This window comes from Orycteropus afer, unplaced genomic scaffold, assembly GCF_000298275.1.
Source record: "Orycteropus afer afer isolate SDZICR_OR568_19922 unplaced genomic scaffold, OryAfe1.0 scaffold00002, whole genome shotgun sequence".
Classification (NCBI taxonomy): Eukaryota; Metazoa; Chordata; class Mammalia; order Tubulidentata; family Orycteropodidae; genus Orycteropus; species Orycteropus afer.
The window spans coordinates 7588929-7609489 of NW_006921589.1; the positions used below are offsets into that span (position 1 = coordinate 7588929).

Here is a 20561-nt window from a genome sequence, read left to right on the forward strand (position 1 = left end):
CACTATGCTACCAGAGCTCCCAATGTCCTATTCCCTTTTGGCAACTTTCAGCAGAGACTGAAATGTTTAGAGGCTGTTTGAAGGGAAATTAAAGTCACAATGGCCAAGAAAATGCAGGAGCCAGAAAGTGAACCTGGAATGATCTTTGTTCAGCTTGATTCATGGGTGGTCTGATTTATCAGCCTTGTGTATCCAGACTTCTGAGGATGGTCATCCAGGTTCAGAAGCTAAAGGCAAGTGTCAGCACTCATCTAGTCATTGTCTCTGAACAGTGAATGAGCAGCTACCATTATAAGATACTAATGTCAGTTACTGTTGAGTTGACCCCGACTCATGGCACCCCCATGTGTAGAGTAGAACTGTGCGCCATCAGGCTTTCAGTGGGTTATTTTTCAGAAGTTGAAAACCAGGCCTTTCTCCTGAGGCATCTTGCCAAAGGGGCAAGGAGGCCATATCTTCTGACCTCCTCTAACCTCATAAGAGGAAGACAGTATCACTGTCAGTAGTCCAAGGCCCATTATGGTGAGGCCAGACCTGCTGCCTCCTTCTAGCCCTTTCCTCAACCCTGACACCAACTGTTCCTCCTGCAATACCCACCACCTTTCTGCTGGGTTCGATAATTTGCTGCAGTGGCCACCCAGAACTCACAGATTATGGGGTTTATTAGGGAAGCACCAGGCTACAATTCAAGTTCAGGAACAATGCTCAGTCTCTCTCAGCCCACCATCTCTCAGCCAACAGTCTCTCTCCCAGCAATGCATGTCTCTTGGTGTCTCTTTCTTAGCAGTGCATGTCTCTCAGGAGCACGTTTCTCTCAGCAGCGTGTCTTTCATAGCCAGCAGTCAGAGAGATTTCTGCTGCCTCTAGGAGGACTCCTTTTGAGCCTGGCAGAGTGGCTAACCAATCATAACATCAGAATTCTAAGCACCTGAGAAAGAGAGAACTTCCCAGAACATTGCTTTGTGCCACTCTCAACAGAAATACCCCAGGTGGATAACTTTTACAATCAGGAGCTCTGCAGTTGCTCACAGCAAATTCCACCAAGGAGTTTACAAAGACTTATGGCTAGAAAAAACCGTACCAGGTGATTTACTACACTGCACACCTCTAGGTGGATTTGAACCTCTGATCTTTCAGTTAGCAATCCAGAATATAACTGTTTGAACCACCCAGGGACTCCACTGAGAACTAATGCTAGAGATCTGGTAGTAAACAGGATAGGCACATTTGCTCTTCTGTTGAGGTAGGAATGAGTTCTACAAGGGGAGAGGGACAATTAACCTGTAAACACACTGTTCATTACTGAACTAAAGTTGTATGGAGAAGGAGGGTTTAAAGAGAAGGTTGGTCAGAGAGAGGCTTCCTCATCTCTGCTATAGGCATGAAGGGAGTTCTCCTGTTTCTTAAAAGCTAGAGATGAAGGCCATTTTGAACTGGAGGGAAAGGACCAGTCTCTAAGATAGCATGGGCATTTAGGGGGAAAAAGAATTAAAAGGTGTGAACAGTCAGGGATCTGAATAAATCCACTCATATCCCAGTCTCCTGGAAACCAGCTAGCTATCTGCTATCTCCCAATGAGGTCAAATTCAATGCTGAGCAAACAGGAAAGTAAAGACTTCACTTCCAAAAGAACGCAGTGCTGCCCACACCAGCTACCTAATGTCAACTGGAAACCTGATGACTCTACTTCTGCTGCTGGTGACAAGTCACTGTCTTTCCCAACCCACCTGCACTCTGAGTTCTGGTTTGAGTCACACTTAGGAATCTGACCCTTGGCTGCTCCTTCTGAGTCCCTGGGTGCTGTCATGCAGCCACTCTCCAGGTGTAGCCCCCCTGTCACAGTCAGAGCACAGACCCTGGCCTCATTAAGGTGTGTTAGCACCTTCAGGAGGCATTCTTGAACTGTAATTAGTGGGGAAATGGTGGCCTCTGTGCAGATACATCTAGTCAGTGACTCATTTTGAAGGACAAAGACAAGGGGGAAAAGAAATCAAAATTTACTCCTTATGTCACTTGTTTGGAATCTTCAGTCTATCTAAAGGAACATCTTGTGACTTTGGGGAAGAGCAAAGATAATCTCTATGTCATTTGATTGGAACTTGACATGGCCTCCACTCTGGTCCAAGTGGCCATCATGTCTCCGCTGGCCTCCTAACTGGTACCCCTGCTTCTATTAGTACTCCCTACAATCCAATGTCCACCAGTAGCCAAAGGGATCTTTTAAAAATATCTCTGTCAAATCACATTGCCATTTTTAGCATAAACTCATCACTGAATTAAGGCACTCGAATGTGGAACCTGCTAACTTGTTTGATGTCAGTCTTACTTAGCCTTCCTCTATTGAAGCCCCAGCTACACTCTCTTCTTTCTCTTCCTCTAATACACTCTCACCAAAGGGCCTCTGCAAGTACCTCTTTTTCCTTGGACGTTCTACCCACTTAAACCTTCACATTTGCTAGCCCTTTCTTATCTCTGGTCTCAGTTTTGGTGTTGTTCCCCATGAGAGATCTTTCCCAAGAACCTGCCCTAAATCCTTTCCCCATTTGACCATCAGTCTCTGTTATATCACCCAGCTTTATTCTCTTAAGTTATCCTTCCCACCAGAATGTGTGTTCCCTGACAGCACAACTTCTCTTCCTTAGGTTAGTCGTATGTAGGTGCTCAACAATACATGCATGAATGAATGAACTTTGACACCTTAGAGAAAAGACATTCCTTTCCCTTTTCTCTTCTCTGATCTGCTCTGTTAGCAACTTGCAGAACAGGAACACTCAGGAATCTCTGCTAAGCCAGGTAATAGAAAGTTCAGTAGAAAGTTAGAAGTTAGGAATTTATTGGGAAAAGATGTTGTTTCTTGAACGCTTCCTTCAATCCCTTGACCACAGTCCCATGGCTGATTAAGTGGCAAGACTTGGATCCTAGTTGTGAAGACTGGGCTGCCCAAGTCCTAGAAGGGGATATGTATGCATACTGCATTGTTGTTGGGTGCCATGAATCGATTTTGACTCTTAGTGACCCCATGGGACAGAGTAGAACCGAACTGTAGGGTTTTGTTGGTGGTTAATTACAGGTTAATTGTCCCTCTCACAAAGGTCAGCTCCTTTTCTCCCATGGACCTGCTGGGTGGGTTTGAACGCCAGTCTTTCCAGCTCCTCTATATGCTGAATAACATTTGAACCAAGTTACAACTTACTTTAGTGTTAAAACACCTTAGGTTCTATCAGAAGCATTGACTCTATCAGAGCATGACTTGGAATGTAAGAGGTTTAATGTTGTTGTTGTTGTTATGTGCCGTCGAGTCGGCCCCGACTCATAGCGACCCCTCCTTGGGTTTCCGAGGCAGTATCACTATGGAAGTAGGATTGCCCAACCTTCCTTCCGAGGAGTGGCTGGTGGGTTTGAACCGCCAGCCGTCTGGTTAGCAGGCAAGTGTCTTAGCCACTATGCTACCAGAGCTCCCAAGAGGTTTAATAGAGATGTTATAAATCATTGAATCTGGTGCCCTCAGAGGAAAGTGAGGCCAGGAGATGTTCAGCTGTTAAATGCTGAACCTGGAATCCAGATCAGCTCACCACCCAGTTCAGCCTATTCCCAGTTCATGAATGATTGACTTCCTGCACTCCTACCTATGCAAGGAATGGATCCGTGGTTACTTCTTTGACATTCCAAGCATAACCTTGACATAGCTTCAAGCATAACCTTGACATATCTTGACATGCTTCCGTGAGAAAAACAGCTTCATTTTGTTCATGGAAGTGATCATCCACCTGCCAACATTTTTTCATGCTCTTAGTCTTTGAGAGGAGGAGGGAGAAGATTTTATGACTTCGTTTTATTATTACTATTTTTTCCTTCAAATCCGAGCTTCTTTCAGAAAGATCCTGCCTCAGGGTTAGGAAAGAAAAATTTCCTGTTCTAATAAATAAAACAGGTCTTCTCATCATCTCAGGACTTTAATGATTTTCAACTGTTTCATGTTACACAGAAGGGAAGAGTTCATTAACAAAGCTATGTGAAACCATTTTCCTAAATCCAGGTAGGCTGCATTCTGTAAATAGACTCCTAGAAAACATTTTCAGCCTCCCTACCCTTTATAATCACTATGTGGAGGTTAGCCTGGTGGTCTGATTAGAAGTAAAGACTTTTGTACATCTGATATGAATTTAGGTTTTGTGATAGGCCACCATTCTTCTGTGTTTGATAATAGTCCTGATTTGTTTTCCTACTCCTCCTTTAAATGGATCTGCTTTATGATCCCACCCACATTTTTTATTTCTTCATGACCCAACACTGTGGGAACACCTCAGCATCATGGTCTTGTTTTTGTTATTATTGATGTCAATTTTCATCCCGTTGCTTGAGCTTCATGTTTGAGATGAAATCCTTCCAGGCAAACGAGCAGATTATGACTTGCTATTTCCCCTGGCATTCCTGTTTGTGATTTATAATTTGTACATGGAAAAGATTGACTGACCTAACCGATAATCCTCCTAAACAAAAGATAAACACACTTAGAAGTCATCAGTGTAAGTCAGATGTACTTGAAAGGGACAAAGAATTCACCTGCAAGCACTTTTGGCATCTTGCCTTTTCCCATGAATTCAAACTGATGACAGAGAATGTTGAGGCTGCCAAAGCACTTTCCAGGAGAACCTCCCAGAGCCCCCAGGGGTAGGGGGTGGACCGGCCCAACTCGCCTTGCAGTAATGAGGATCTAGAGACCAGTCCTTCATGTTTTGCACAACAGAATCAAATGGAGGCAGGAGAACTGGTCCTCTTATTTTGCAGTTTATATCTGTGAATAGACACCCCTCCTCACTTCCCTTTTGTCCGTGTGGTCCTGTAGAAAGCTCATAGGTAAGCCCTGATGGGGGCGGGGGGGGCAGTGATGATCAGTGGTAGAATCTCTCACCCTCCACGCAGGGGACCCGGGCTTGATTTGCGGCCCATGTGCCTCATACACAGACACACCCAACTGTCACTGGACTTTGCATGTTGCCATCATGCTGAACAAATTTCAGTGGAGCTCTATATTAAGAAGAAAGGCCTGGCAATCCATTTCTGAAAATTTGCCCTCTAGACCACAGTGGTTCCATTTGTAACTGCACATGGGGCTGGGGCTGGGGCAGGGGATGGGGCTGGGGCTGGGGCTGGTGCAGGACTGGGCAGTGTTTCTTTCTGTTGAGCATGGGGTCTTCATGAGTCAGGTACTGGCTCAGAGCAGCTAACAGCAAGTTCTGGCAAGTTGCTAGTTTATCTTTGTCAAGGTGGGTGCAGTGTCACAGTGAATATTTCTGTTAGCCATTTAAGCTAATTTTGGGGACAGTGATCTTTCTTATCTATGGACCTGATGATTTCCGAATTCATTCAGTAAATTCTCAGGCCCGTCAGTTTACAGGATTGTAAGTGAATTGGTGGGAGGAGTGGGTTGCTACTAGAACTATAATACAATATATTGGGTCTCTGTAACAGTTTATGCCTCACTACTAACCTAAGGAGCTCTGGTGGCATAGTGGGTAAGGCATTTGGCTGCTAATCAGAAGGTTAGCATTCAAACCCACCAGCTGCTCTTTGGGAGGAAGATGAGGTAATCTATTTCCATAAAGATTCACAGCCTTGGGAATCCAACAGGGGTTGCTCTGAGTCAGAATTGACTCAATGGCAGTGAGTTTTTTTGAGTTTTCAGTAACCTAAAGGTTGGTGGTTCAAACCCCACAAGAGGCATCACAGAAGAAAGGCCTGGTGATCTGCTTTTATAAAGATTACAGCCAAGAAAACCTGGTGGAGTAGTTCTGCTCTGTAACACATGGGTCGCCATGAGTTAGGATGGCCTGAGCTCTGGTAGCATAGTGCCTAAGGCACTTGTCTGCTAACCAGAAGGCTGGCGGTTCAAACCCACCAGCCATTCCTCGGAAGGAAGATGGGGCAATATACTTCCGTACTGATACTGCCTCGGAAACCAAAGGAGGGGTCGCTATGAGTCGGGTCCAACTTGACAGCACATAACAACAACAACTGTGGCAACAGGTTATGTCATTTACCACTTTGAGTCAATTCCGACTCATAGCAACCCTATAGGACAGAGTAGAACTGCCCCACAGGGTTTCCAAGAATGTAAATCTTTACAGAAGCACACTGCTTCATGTCTTTCCTGTGGAGCAGCTGTTGGGTTTGAACCACCAATCTTTGGGTTAACAGTTGAGCACTTAACCCCTGGGCCACTAGGGCTCCTTAATCCATTAATACAATCATACTAAAAACATCTTTGTAATTTAATCATAGCAGTTTCACAGTGATTACTTTTGTTTTTGTTGTGTATGCTCAAAATTTTAATATTCTCTTTCAAAAAATTTTTCAATACACTAATTTTTAAAAAGTGAACAGTAAAAGGGGCCCATGATCAAAAACCTCAGCAGAGAATCCTACAGCCTTACTAATAAGTAACGTTGGGGAACACGGTCCTTAAAGCTTCTTTTATTTTTGAGATGCCTGGGGGCTCAATCAACATAACAAAAAAGAAGAGGGGGCCTGGAGCAGTTATTACTGTAGTCATTCCAGACGCATAAATCATGATTCCTGACTCCTGACTACTCAGGCTGTAAAGTCGTTTGGATGACAATGACTAGCAACACTGCCTGAGTTAATCAAATAATTATTTAACACGTGTTTCTCTTGGTCAGGCCCTGGCTTCAGAGCATATTTCATTCTTTCCCAGCCCTCCTTACAGTCTTTACTTTTAAATATAGAAAGTGAGGAGGTATGCTGGCTGTATAGAGAGCTAAAGAGACACCACTTTTCTTTCCAATTGGGCTGTGAGCTCCCTTGTTAAAAATAGTCAAAACTGAGTGAAATTTAAACATACAGTTTATTCTGAGCAGTTATCCTATATGCATGTTGGGAAATCATTTTGATTCCAGAAAAAGCAGATGATCCCAAGACACTAGGTACAACGAGGCTTGTAGAGAGAAATTGTTGCTATGTGCCGTCGAGTCAGACCCGACTCACAGGGATCTGTCCTTGGATTTCCAAAGCGGTATTACTATGGAAGTAGATTGCCCCATCTTCCTTCTGAGGAGTGGCTAGTGGGTTTGAACTGCCAGGCTTCTGGTTAGCAGTCAGTTGCCCTAGGCACTATGCTTCCAGAGCTCCTGGTAGAGAGAAGAGGAGGGAGAGATAGGGAAGATCAACCAGTGGCTGGGTGAACACGATTGATAGAACCCTGCTCTCCCATTTTTATGAGAGAAGCTGATCTCAGGTTTAGGTGGCTCTGGCCTTCTATCCAACCATATCTTTTGAAATTCAAGTTCATCCAGCCAGGCTTCCAACAGAAAAGAAAGGTTGCAACTTTAGGGGGGAGAAAAATTCCTGGCAGGATTAATTTTGCTCAGGAATTTCTTTAAAGTGAATATTTGGTTTTGTGGGTAAGAAAACCCCCAAATCAAAGCCACCAGATATCTGCCATCAATTTATCTCCTTGATACCCTAAAAAGGGTCCTTATCTAAATCAGAGGAGCTCTGGTGGTGCAGTGGTTAAGGCCTTTGGCTGCTAGCCAAAATGTCGGTGGTTCAAACCCACCAGCTGCTCCTCAGAAGAAAGATAGATGAGATGGTCTCTTTCTGTAAAGATTTATAGCCTATGGTGGTCACTATGAGTTGGAGTCAACCCCAAGGTAGTGAGCTTTTTTTTTTTTTGGTTTGTGTAAATTGGGAGTCCATGAGCCATGCAAACGGTTAACACCCTTGCCTTCTAATTGAAAGGTTGGGGGTTCAGGTACCTCCCAGGGGTGCCTCAGAAGAGAGACTGGCAGTCTTCTGAAAGGTCATCCATTGACTATCCTGCGGAGCAGAGTTCTATTCTGACAGACATGCGGTCGCCATGAGTTGGAATCCACTCCAAGACAACTGGTGGTCTAAACCAGCTGTGGAGGCTCCTTTGACAATCAGTCAATATTATTGCAGCACCATGGAGAAGGGGAATGAGCTTCCTGGCTGAACTCTCCTGTTTCTTCAAAAGCATTCACCTAAGGGGTTGGTTACCTGCTCAGTTGGATGCCAGTTTTCTATGCACTTCCTTCTCCAAACAGATAGTCTGAGTTAGGTGCACAAGGAAGGTCCCCATTGAAGTCTGCAGGGCTGCTCCCTCCCTTTGGCAACAGCTTAGTACCCGGTGCCTCCTAGCACTTTAGTTTGTGCTCACTAATAGTCACTCTCATCATTACTATTATTCTGTAAAGGCTTAATAAATGTTTGCTAAAACATGAATGGCCGAATGAATGAATAAATGCACATACCTCGTAATGGATGAGAGTTTTACATAACAATCCTAATCACACAGACTTGTGGCTCTGAGGAGCAGGAGAAGGGCAGAACAGCTGCTGCCTTTATTCAGGGCTCTGACCTGTTATTTGTAATCAGTGGCTATGTAATGAGCCACTAGTCTTTATGTACCTCAAATATCACAGGGTGAAGAAGACAATAGCAACTCATCAAAAGCCTGGCTCTCTCAGAAATGTCATGGGTAATCAAGTTCAGTGTTAATGGTTTCTGATTTGCATGCCACTGCTGTGATTGATGTGTGATCTGTGATGGGGATTGATAGTGTATGTGGCAGCACTCATTTAAGTCTTTCAAAAGGATTGCCATCTATTTGCAGTGATTTCATGTTCAAATTCACGGCCAGGGATTCGTTTTGTTCCTTTAACTTAATTAATCACTTTCTGCGCTTAACTCATCTTAATAAAGTATTTGCTTTTCTTCACTTAATAAAAAAACATTATGGTCATTTGTTACTTGTACCTTCCCCTAGGTTCTGTTTCTACTTGTAAACGTCAGTATATTAAATGAACAAGTGAGCTTACATCTCTGTCTGGACTGTGGAGGCATTAGTATTCAGTCATTCAACTGATTGCTCCTCAATCTACTTGCATGTGTATTTTCAATATGGTCAATATGTTGAAGGAAATCAAAAGAACATTTCTTTAATCTTAAAACATACCAAAGAAAGTCATAGTCGTTAATGCAGGAAACTTTGGTCGGAGAAAACTGGAGGAAAAATTCCTGCAAAATTTGCAGAACTCTACAAATTAGATTAAGGAGTCCTGGTGGCTCAGTGGTTAAGTGCTCAGCTACTAAACAAAGAAACCAGTGGTTGCAACCCACTCATCAGCTCAATGAGTCAGAAGACCTGAGGAGACCTGAGGGTCTGCTTCTGTAAAGATCACAGCCAAGGAAACCCTTGGGGGCAGTCAGCTCTGTCATACAGGGTCGCTGTGAGTCAGGATCAGTTCGGTGACACACAGCAACAAAGATGACATTGATTTTTTAATCAGTTGTTCTTCAAGGCTGTATTGAAGCCCATGATTTTCTTTTTCCCCCCATATACCAAAGTTTCGGTGTCTTATATGGGATAATTGATGCAAGGGTTAGAGTAAGAATAGGTAATCTTTATCTAACAAACTTACAATATTTTTTAAAAAAATACTGTAATTACAGGTTACTGTGCTGCCTTCTAAGGAGCTCTGGTGGTGTAGTGGTTAAGGCATTTGACTACTAACCAAAAGGTCAGTGGTTCAAACCCACCAGCTGCTCTGGAAGAAGGAGGAGGCAGTCTGCTTCCATAAAGATAGCTTCAGAAATCCCATGGGGGTCGCTATGAGTCAGAATTGACTTGATGGCAGTGAGTTTGGTGTGGTTTGGTGCTGCCTTCTATTTTAAAATTCTCACCCCCTGTTAAATTGAAGTGACTTACCATTCACTTTAGCCCAGTACATGGCTTTATCATGATGTTTTTTACCCATTCATATTGGCTCTCACCTTAAGACAAAATTTCAATAATCAAAGTAAACAAAAGTTACAAACCATCCTGTTGTCAAACCTGGAAGCAACCTTGGGGCCTTTGGAACAGAATAAATTACGTCTTTTTCAAAAATACTAAAGCCCTTCACTTGTCCTATCAGTCACCTAGATCTAAATTTAGAAGTCTAATTGCCTTAAAATTTCCCAGATGAGAGAGAACCCCAGGCTTACCAGGCAAAGATTGGAGTTAGCTGTCTTCATTCCCATCAGGACCTTTACATAGGTACCAGGAGGGCTGCCTTCAAGCAGCACTTCTGACAATGGAATTAGGTTTTATTAATGTGTGAGTCTAAGGAGCCCTGGGTTTGCAGTGGTTTGATGCTCTGCTGCTAACCAGAAGGTCTGTGGTTCAAACTCACCAGTCACCATGCAAGAAAGATGTGGCAGTCTGTTTCTGTAAAGATTTACAGCCTTGGAAACCCTATGGGGCAGTTCTGCTCCGTCCTCTAGGGTTGCTGGGACTTGGAGTTGACTTGATGTCACAGGAGCAACAACGCGTGAGTCTGCTAATTAATTTGTTTCTCTTCAATACTGAGTTAAAGGTGTCTAGTTTGGAACTTCTGCTATTCAAATTCACTTTCTCTGAAAGTTACCAAAGATAAATAGTCCCACAAATAATTAGGTTGTCTACTTTAAAGTTAAGAAGGAAAAGTGATAAATTATTTCTCCATCGCATCTTTTTTGTTTGTGTTCAGTTTTTATGGTGTTAATTTAAATTGAGCAGGTGTGATGTGAACTTGCTTTAGAGGATTTACTGTATCTTACGTGAAGACCATCTCCATCTGCCATTTTTAAAATACCCACCTACTTATGGGAGTATACTCCATCGGGTCCTTGAAAGAGCAAGTCAATTTTCAGCATAGTTCGCCCCCACCCCTTTGTCTGTTTGCTTAAGGGCTAGATCCAAGGTGGCGCTCTGGTGGTTCAAACCCACCAGCCACTCCTCGGAGGGAAGATTGCGTGATCTACTTCTGTAGTGATACCACCTCAGAAACCCAAGGAAGGTTGCTATGAGTTGGAGCCAACTCATCGGCAGTGAGTTTTTTGTTGTTTGTTTGTTTAGATCCAAGGTAAGATGGGAAAGAATGGAAAGATAAGGAAGACAGAAGATAGAACAGACCTGGGGTTGTTGGAGGGGATGATCTGGATCCTAAAGTATTGATGGAAAGAGGAAATCTTGAAGACATAACACAATAATTCATTTAATTTTTATCTCTCTTTTTGTTCACATATACTTAAAAAAATAGATTTTGATCCACCAACTGCCTTGCCTGTGGTCACAAAATAAGCTACTGATGATATTCTATATACCTCATGTTGCTGACAGAGTATAAACAACAATGAGGAAGTTAGCCTGCAGAGTTTTAGAAATTAGATTCAGTTCCATTTAAAAGGAAATGAAACCCTTTGAGGTTTTTATACATGGCTTATCCCTATCTTTAAGAGCTCTGGTAGCATAGTGCCTAAGGCAATTGACAGCTAACCAGAAAGCTGGCAGTTCAAACCCACCAGCCACTCCTCAGAAGGAAGGTTGGGCAATCTACTTCCGTAGTGATACCACCTCGGAAACCCAAGGTGGGGTTGCTATGAGTCAGGTCCGACTTGACGGCACATAACAGCAAACAGCAAGGAGCTCTCTGGTGGCACGGTGCCTAAGGCATGACTACTAACCAGAAGGTTGGTGGTTCAAACCCACCAGCCACTCCACAGAAGCAAGACTGGGCAATCTACTTCCGTAAAGATTTACCGCCTTGGAAACCCAAGGAGGGGTGTCTATGAGTCGGATCCAACTCAACAGCAGTGAGTTTGGGTTTCTGGTATGGATCATCTGTGTCCTAAACATCTTAACCCTTCTCAATCAAAGTCCAGTGTATTCCTTTGTAAACTTGATTGATTAAGGTCACCCAAGTGAAGTATTCCAATGTGGTCCACACCCTTTCTGTTTCTACCATCTCTCCCAGAGCAATTTCAAAACAACATCCTTAGGGTCCTTCAGATGAAACTGATCAGAGTCAAATCAGAGCCTTTAAAACCATTAGTTATATCTATTAGCGATTATCCAGTTGTTGAGTAGACACAGTAAACCTTTATGAGAATGGGATAAACTGGGATCTCTAGTTTTGCAAGTCTCTTTTGGAAAATATTTTATCCAGCGTATATCAAAACATCTCAAAATAATTCAATATAATTATTCAATAATTAAAAGTTGGCTTATTATCCAGATGACACACAGAGTGGTCTGAAATCAAAGACACAAAAATGAGCTGTGTGATTAATGCTTGTGAGACACAGTATCAAAGACAGCAGCGAGCAGTCCAGAGTACCGATACCAGAGAGCAACTATTTATTTGGAACAATTCAAGTTCAGTAATTTTCCTTGGAATTTCTCTTTCCGCAAAACTGAGTTCCAGGTGTGGGCTTTTTTTTTCTTTTCCTTTTAAATTAATTCATTTTTATAAGAGTATTCTACTCCCAGATCTGTTCTGCAGTATTTTGGGGATTACAAGGCCTAATTATACTGATTTGAAGAACATTTTAAATTTGTAAAGACATCGTTCATTCTTTATATTTCAAAAATTCCACATTTCTGACACCTCTCTTCCCATCCTCAACTACAAAACCAATTACTCTTCCCCTGGAGCAGCTTCAACTTCCTGGGTATCATTTGGATACAGGAAGAAGGATGTGATTTTAGCTAATTTGAAATGAACTAGACTTCCACTTTTACTTAGAAATGGGTTTGGTTACTATTGAGCAGTTGTTGCCAAAGTGTCACCGCTGGTCCAGCAGCGTACTATAAGAATGGAAACATTCATGCCCCTCCCAACAATCATATACTTGCCTTGGGGCTCAGCAATGGGTGTTTTAACAAGTTCTCCATGTCTGTCTCATACCTGGTGAAGACTGAGAACCACAGCTATTGAGAACAGAAGCTTGGCATTCGAGTTGAGTTTGGATTCAGGTCGTCTTCAACCTAATGACTCTTCTTGATTCAAATGATTTCCCAAACTAGAGAGAGTTTAGGCACCAATCCCTGAAGGAGGACAGCATGCCTGGTAAAGTAGAGGCTCAACAGGAAACAGGAAGGCCCTCAATAAGATGGAATGACAGTGTGGTTTGCAACAATGGGCTCAAATATACCCACTATTGTGAGAATGGCACAGGACTGGGCAGTTTTCATTCTTTTATACATAAAGTCTCTATTAGTTTGAGTCAAGTCTAGGGCATCTAACAACAAGAAGAATGATATAAGAGACCAGATCATATCTTTCAAAGTTCTTGAACACTGCTCCATCTATGTGTATATCCCTGAGTTGGGGTTGGGAGTTAAGTTAAGGCAGCATTCTCCCAGGTAAATTGTAAATGCAAAGCATCTCTACTGTTAACCTGGTTGTTCTGTGGCTCAGAAACCAAAATGAGTCATTCTTTTATTTCATAGGTGAAAATAATTCAAGTTTAGGATTCTCCAGGAAAGAAAAATCCTAAAACAATGTAAAGTGAAAATTAATCATAATTTAAGGAGGTCTGGTGGTGCAGTGTCTAAGGCATTTGACTGCTATCCAGTAAGTTGGCAGTTTAAACCCACCAGCTGCTCCATGGAAGGAAGGTGGGGGCAGTTTACTTCCGTAAAGACATACTACCTCAGAAACCTAATGGGGGTCACTATGAGTTGTAATTGACTTGATGGCAGTAAGTTTGGTTTCAGTTTTTTAATCATAATTTATGATGGCAGAAATTGGAAGTGCCTAAGAGAGATCTAGCCCAAATAGTGGAGTTGGAATATCCTCCAAATTGGGCTACGTCATTTAATGAAGAAAATCCATTTTCAAGTCATTTTCCTTATAAAAGTATTGCATCAAATCGTTTTCTAGCATGATGGTTGATGAAAAGTTTACTCTTGTTATAATGGTAAGAGTGTGTTCTTTGTTAAACTTACCATTCAGAACTCAGGGAGGCACTGCAGGGTAACAGAGATAAGGAGCCTCAGAGTCCAGACTTGAAGTCATCCATCTTGAAAGTTAATACATTGGAGGAGATCAGGGGTCAGCCAGATATGGTCTTGTGGGTCAAGTCTAGCCTGTTGCCTGTATAGCCTGAGAGCTAAGAATGTTTCCTATAGATGAACATTTTTAATTGACTTGATAATAGCAGACACTTTGAATCCCTATTAAGTGAAAAGATATCCACCCCCTTAATACTTTGATTCTTATTAGTAAACCTTTTATTACAAAAAAAATTGTACATGATGGTTACTACTACATTTTTAGTTCTATCACGAAAATGTCTGTGGCTCTTTGTGATTCCTGTCCTTATATATAAATACCAAGGAGTCCTTGGGTAGTATAAACGGTTAATGCTCTCAGCTTCTAATCAAAAGGTTGGAGGTTCAAATCCCTCCAGAAATGCCTTGGAAGAAAGGTCTGACAATCTACTTCTGGAAAAAAAAAAAAAAGTCAGCCATTGAAAATTCAATGGAGCATAGTTCTACTCTGATAAGCAGGAGTTATCACCAGTCAGAATCGACTTAGCAGCAGGAACATTTTCTTTTTGGTGGGGGGCAGCAGCAGCAGTATATATAAGTATGTAGGTGATACATTTGAAAGTCCTCTTGGCCCTCAAAGCATAAACAAATCACTTTCTGCCTTTTTACAGAAAATATTTGCTGACCTCTAGACAAGATGAGGAGGAGCCCTGGTAGTTAAGTGCTTGGCTGCTAACCAAAAGGTTGGTGGCTTGAACCCACCAGTTGCTCCATGGGAAAAAGATATGACAGTCTGCTTCTGTAAAGATTATAGCCTTGGAAACCCTATGGGGCAGTTCTACTCTGCCTGCCTAAGTTGAGATTGACTACAATAGGTTTGGGTGGTTTTACAGGATAATTTTCAAATGTCCTTCATAGTTGTGGTACTTAAATTGTGCCAACTTGGCTAGGCCATGATTTTGAGTGGCTTGACAGCTGGATGTAGTTATATCCCACGATGAGACTGGATATGGTGTAATAAACTCCATGGTGGAATCTGATGCGAGCAGTTAATCAGTTGATGGGAGTTGCCTTCTGGATGTGGCCTGCTTCCAGTATATAAAGGATCCTGTATTTTTGGCCCATCATCATCTCCAGTTCCTGGGCTTGAAGCGGTGGTCTGCCATGTTGCCTGCTGATCTCGAGATTGTTACCTTTGCAGACTGTGAGTCAGCAATCTGCCAATCTTGGATTCAGTAGCCTCAGCAGCTAGCAACCAGCCATACTGCCTGCCAATCTTGATTTCGTCAGCCTTGACAGCTGCATGTGTCAGGAGAGGCCTCCTTCTTGCTCCAGTGGCCTGGAAGGCAGAGCTTAAGCCCAAGGTTGAGGGAGACTCCACCTAACCCCTAGAGCAGTACTCTGAATTCGGACTTCTGGCCTAGTCTTTCCCTACAGCTGCTGGCCTTCTGAAATCAGACTTTTAGCCTCCTAAACTATATGTGAATAAATTTCCATCTGTGAAAGCAGCCTCAGAGAACTAAGACAATAGTCCAATATTCAATTATTCTCAACATATAATTGGTAGTGTAATGCAGTGTGGACATTCCAACGTGTTGCTATGTTTTACCATTCATGGGTAGAATAGAAGCGGTGGGCCCAGTACTAGAGCTGCATGTCACTATAATAATTATAGTTGTCTGACCCTGTCTCAAAAACCACCCCAGCCTTGGACACATCCTTAACTTCCAGTAGTATGGGACATCTGTGTGTTAAGGTACACAGCTTTCTCAAAGGTGGCTGGAGCTTACATGTTTTTACAGAGAATTCAAACCAGAAACCCTCTTTGACAGAATTTCCTTTCTCATCATTATTCTCACATTAGTCACATAATAAAAAATCTAACAAAGTGAACCAGTTCAAGGACTGATTCATTTGATAATGACTGAGAAGTGAATTGATAGCTCTAAAAGAGATTCCAAAGCACGCAGATTATACTCTGTATCCAGTACATCCTTGAAACCTGTTTGCACCTTCCTGGCCATCCTTCTAGCACCAAGAGACTATTTTCCCACAAGTTGCCTTTGTTGACTGCGACCTGAGTGACAGGTGGAAACCAGTGGGCTTGTGTCTCTATTTTGGGACTCACTGGGACTCAATGTGTTTGATGTGGGAAGGCCAGGCTTGACCCCTAGTGCGTCTTTCTGCCAAAGCCAGGGTTCCTGATTTTAATCGAAACCCTTGGGCCATTTCAAGCATGAGCACAGAGCGCCTTGCCCATTGAACCTTATCTAATTAGGTGATGTATATAAACCTGAGACGCATAAATCTTAGTCACTGCAGCAACGTTTTTTTCTAAGATGCTCTGGTCCAGTGAAAGACAAAAGCAAATAAGGGAGAGATTGATCTCTGAGCACTTTTATTGTTGGGGCTCCACAGTCATAAAGTTCTGGCTCGTTAAAGGAAATTCCATAAACAACTTTAGTTAATAAGGGTGAGGTAACTAGGCCTTTCTTGGGCTTCTGCTAAACTCCCTTTCCGCTTGCCATTACAAGAACATGATTAAGAAAATACCAACAGGATGTGCAAAAGAGAGGAACAGCCTTCAACTAGAAGCATCTATGGATGTCTGGTGGATGAGTAACAGCAGAGGGATCAAGGCTCTTGGATCTTGTTTTATCTACTGGTTTTGATAAGATCTGCTGGATGGAGGGCATGGTTGGTCTCTTATTGTTGTCAGGCTGATGGAACATGGCTGGTGGATCCTTCTCCCAGCTGGTGTTTTTGATAGTATTAAGGCTGGCGGTTCAAATCCACCAGCCACTCCTCGGAAGGAAGATGGGGCAATCTACTTCCGTAGTGATACTGCCTCGGAAACCCAAGGAGAGGTCGCTATGAGTCGGGTTTGACTCGACGGCACATAACAACAACAACAACAACCAAACCAAAAGACTGGTTGCTGTAGACTCCATTCCAACTCATAGTGACCTCATTCATGTGCATCAGAGTAGAACAGTACTCCATAGGGTTTTCAAGGCTCTGACCATTTGGAAGCAGATCTGCAGATCTCCAGGCCTGCTATGGCACCTTTGGGTGAATTCGAACCACCAGCCTTTCAATTAGCCCAGTGCTTAACTACTTGCTCAACCCAAGAGCTCCTTTTTGATAGTATAGGAACATCCTGAAGTCAGGATAAGTGGAGAGAATTGATAGTCAATCATGCTTGAAAGACTGTGGGTAACCGTTGCATTTTCACCTCTTGTCTTAGGAACTTTGAACAGCCATATCTCTGTAAGGTTAATGCTGCTAGTGTTGGCCTATTTTTTATTTTGTGTTGGGACAGATTTGGGAAGTCATCATGAAGGGTGTGAGGATATGGGGAATAAAAAGAGAGGAGCAAGACCCTGTTAATTATTTTTATTATGAGGTTTCACAGAATTATTGAGTTTTTCCACATTTATAAAAATGGTCATTCAGTGTCAGTGGGATGTTTATAAAGATGAAGTCATGGAAAGCAAATCAGGTGCATGAAGAACTATATGGCCCATGTTGTCTGCCTCAGCCTCTTTAGTGTGTGTGTGCAGGGAGGGCAGGTGTTAAACTATATGGCCCATGTTGTCTGCCCCAGCCTCTTTAGCGTGTTTGTGTAGGGAGGGCAGGTGTTGAAAAATGAAGAAGATGGAGAAAACAGGAGGGTTTTACTAATTTGAAAATAAACACAAAATATTTGCTGTTCTTAAAAAATAAAATTTTAGCATATTATATTCCAGAATCTAAAGCTAGTAGTAATTTATGCCACTTTGTACTAAAATTGTGATTCATGTCTTACAAACCTGTCCTTTTACTTGGTCACTGTTTTTCCCCCATTTAGTTCTCTCTCTGTAGCTGTAATTAAGAAGTAATCACCAAGCAAGTTCTTGTGTAATACTTGCACACAATTCCAGCTGGTTGATTAAAGACTGTGCCCTTGGATTCCATGGCATGTGGCTAAGAGTACAGGTGTCGTGCTACTTGGAGTCAAAGCTCCTCTTTTCAGATGCATTGACTTATACCAGCAATTGCAAACACAAAGCCAGTATAGAAAAGAGATACTCTAAGGATTAAACAAAACAATGCATATAAAGGGTAAGCTGGGTACCTGGTACATAAGAACCAAACCAAAAACCAAACCCATTACTGTAGAGTTGCTCCTGACTCACGGTGACTTCATGTGTTACAGGGTGGAACTGAACTCTATATAGTTTTCTTGGCTGTAGTCTTTACAGAAGCAGATCCGACGGCCCTTTCTTCTGCAGAGCTTTGGGTGGGTTGGAATGGCCATAGCGAACACAGCATCCAAGAACCCTGGTATACAGGAGGAGCTTAGTAAATGGACATTAGCTGTGATTGTATTTGATATTAACCATTGTAAGAAAATGTCTTCTAGAAGGCTCCTTGCCACCTGCCCAGGAATGTTAACAACCCTTAAAGAGCTATCATAATCAATTAAGTTTTTTGATTGTTTTATTCGCTTCATGAGCCAAATGATCAGTAGTGATTGATTCAAGGAAGTGGCCCTGCAGTGTGCTTTCCTGTATTAGCAGTGGTTTATACTTGTTTTTGTCTGTTGTCTCCCCTGTAGCCTGCAAAATCGGTTATTACAAGGCTCTCTCCACGGATGCCACCTGTGCCAAGTGCCCACCCCACAGCTACTCTGTCTGGGAAGGTGCCACCTCCTGCACCTGTGACCGGGGCTTTTTCCGAGCTGACAACGATGCTGCCTCCATGCCCTGCACCCGTAAGTTGATACTCGTCTCTAGTTTGAGTTGCCAGCAGCTTTCATTACCACCTAGTGGGACCCTTCCAAGCCTTCTCCCAGGATAACCATGCACGGGGCAAATTAGATCAAAGATGCATTTCTTTTTTTTCCCTCACTCGTAGCAGGCGAAGTGCTCATGAAAAGAACAGAGGTTTTATACTGCTCTTGTTGCCTTGAATGCACAGCTGCCGACAGATGACTCTGTGGAGCAGAGACTGAGTGTGCAGGGCTTGTCCGACGGTATAATTAGCACCGATATTGGAATTTATAAACGGCTTTACTATTTCATCGAGGACTCAGGGCATCTTGACAGCCTGGGGAGAAGCAGGTATAGGGCAGGGTTATGTGGGTGGGATCATACATGGTAAAGTGATTTCAGTTCTGCAAAGGGGTAGTGCCATGTGCACTGAGATCATGGTTTGAACTGTCATTACACCTCTTCCTTCTTTCCTCATAGTTTTGTATTCATAACACTTAGGCTTGAATCCTAATAAATGCTTGTTTAATGATAGGCACTTAATAACTGCTGGGCTAATGAATGGATGGGGTTGGCAAGCTAGGAATGCAGGGGTGTAGAGAAATCTTTTCTCACACCTTCTACAGATGGTGTTCCTAGGCATTGCCATTCCTTCCATATACAATCTGGGCTTTGTAGACCCTGCAATAAGTATGACCTTGGCTAGGTCAGGGAGTGGTGGGCCTAGGCATTCCACCAATGCTGTGTGTACAGATACAGCATAGTGGCTAAGTGCACAGACTGCAGGTTTGTTCAAGACCCACCACTTACTAGCCGGATGTCTGACTTAATGTCTTTAGTCTCAGTTTTCTCATCAGTGAGATGGAGCTAATCATAGCACCTCCCTCATGGTTGTTGTTTGTAAATGGTTTTATGTTGTCTACATACTCAGAGGTGTATGTAAGGTATGGCAGGTAAGCCACGTGGCTTGGATGCCACTTGAAGGGAACACCATTGAGCAGTTTTTACAAACCATCGTGGTCTCTATCACCAGTTGCAAGAGATCATTTAGCAAGTTAAAACTAATACTTACATATTTGAGAGTCTCCACGGGTCAAGGCACACTGTACAATCTGCTCTGGTAAGTGTAGAAAGAGAAGAAACAGAAAATAAACTGAATTTGAGTGCAGCACAGACCAGTTTCTATCAGTGAAAGCAAGGAGGGTGCCATTGTCATTTTCATGTAGAGCCATAATGTGTTAAGTAAAAGATTAATGAATGTGGCTTGTAGTTTTGAGCTGATATTATGGTAAAGTGATCTAAAATATGGGTGTCAGATGTTTGGACCCAGGTGCAATTTTGGTGCGTGCCATAGGTGCTGTTTTATGTAGAGACGCCTTTGTACATACCAGGTAAAAATGCATAAAATGATTCTTTTACTGTGATTATGATAGTTGTTATGTTGTGCCCTAACTCATAAACCCCATCTGGGCCCATCTGGTGTCAACATCACTGCAGATAGAAGGTGTTTTTTTTCTGGGGCTGCTGCAAGGCTATTGTCTAACCCAGGGTGATCTTGAAAAGCAGCGAAGAGCGATTTCGGGTCCATTCACATTTGTTCTGAACCTGCCATAATTTCCCAAGTGTCTTTTATAACAACCACCACAATGTTATAATTGTACCAGGTAATAAATTAGGCACTTTGCACAAACCTTACCATTTCGTCGTTGTTGTTAGTTGCATCAAGTTGATTCTGGCACATGGTGACTCCATGTGTGCAGAGTAGCACTGCTCTGTAGGGTTTCCAAGCCTGTGATCTTTTAGAGGCAGATTGCAAGGCCTGTCTTCTGAGGAGCCTCCGGGTAGGTTTGAACTACCAACCTTTTGACTAGTCCTTGAATGCTTAATCATGTGAACCACCTAGGGAGTCCAGAACCTGTTCATATGTTTCTGTGAACAAAAAACCATAAGGGAGTTATCTTAGTTACCCA

General features: G+C 42.7%; 1 protein-coding gene across 1 annotated transcript in view; it reads left to right on the top strand.

Annotated features, from left to right (window-relative positions):
* The window catches only part of EPHA4 (EPH receptor A4), a 169726-nt gene that overhangs the window by 61029 nt on the left and 88136 nt on the right, over positions 1 to 20561 (top strand). Inside the window, exon 4 of the mRNA XM_007957002.2 lies at positions 18438 to 18593. Within this exon, the coding sequence (XP_007955193.1) occupies positions 18438 to 18593 (156 nt within the window). The remainder of the gene's footprint in view (positions 1 to 18437; positions 18594 to 20561) is intronic.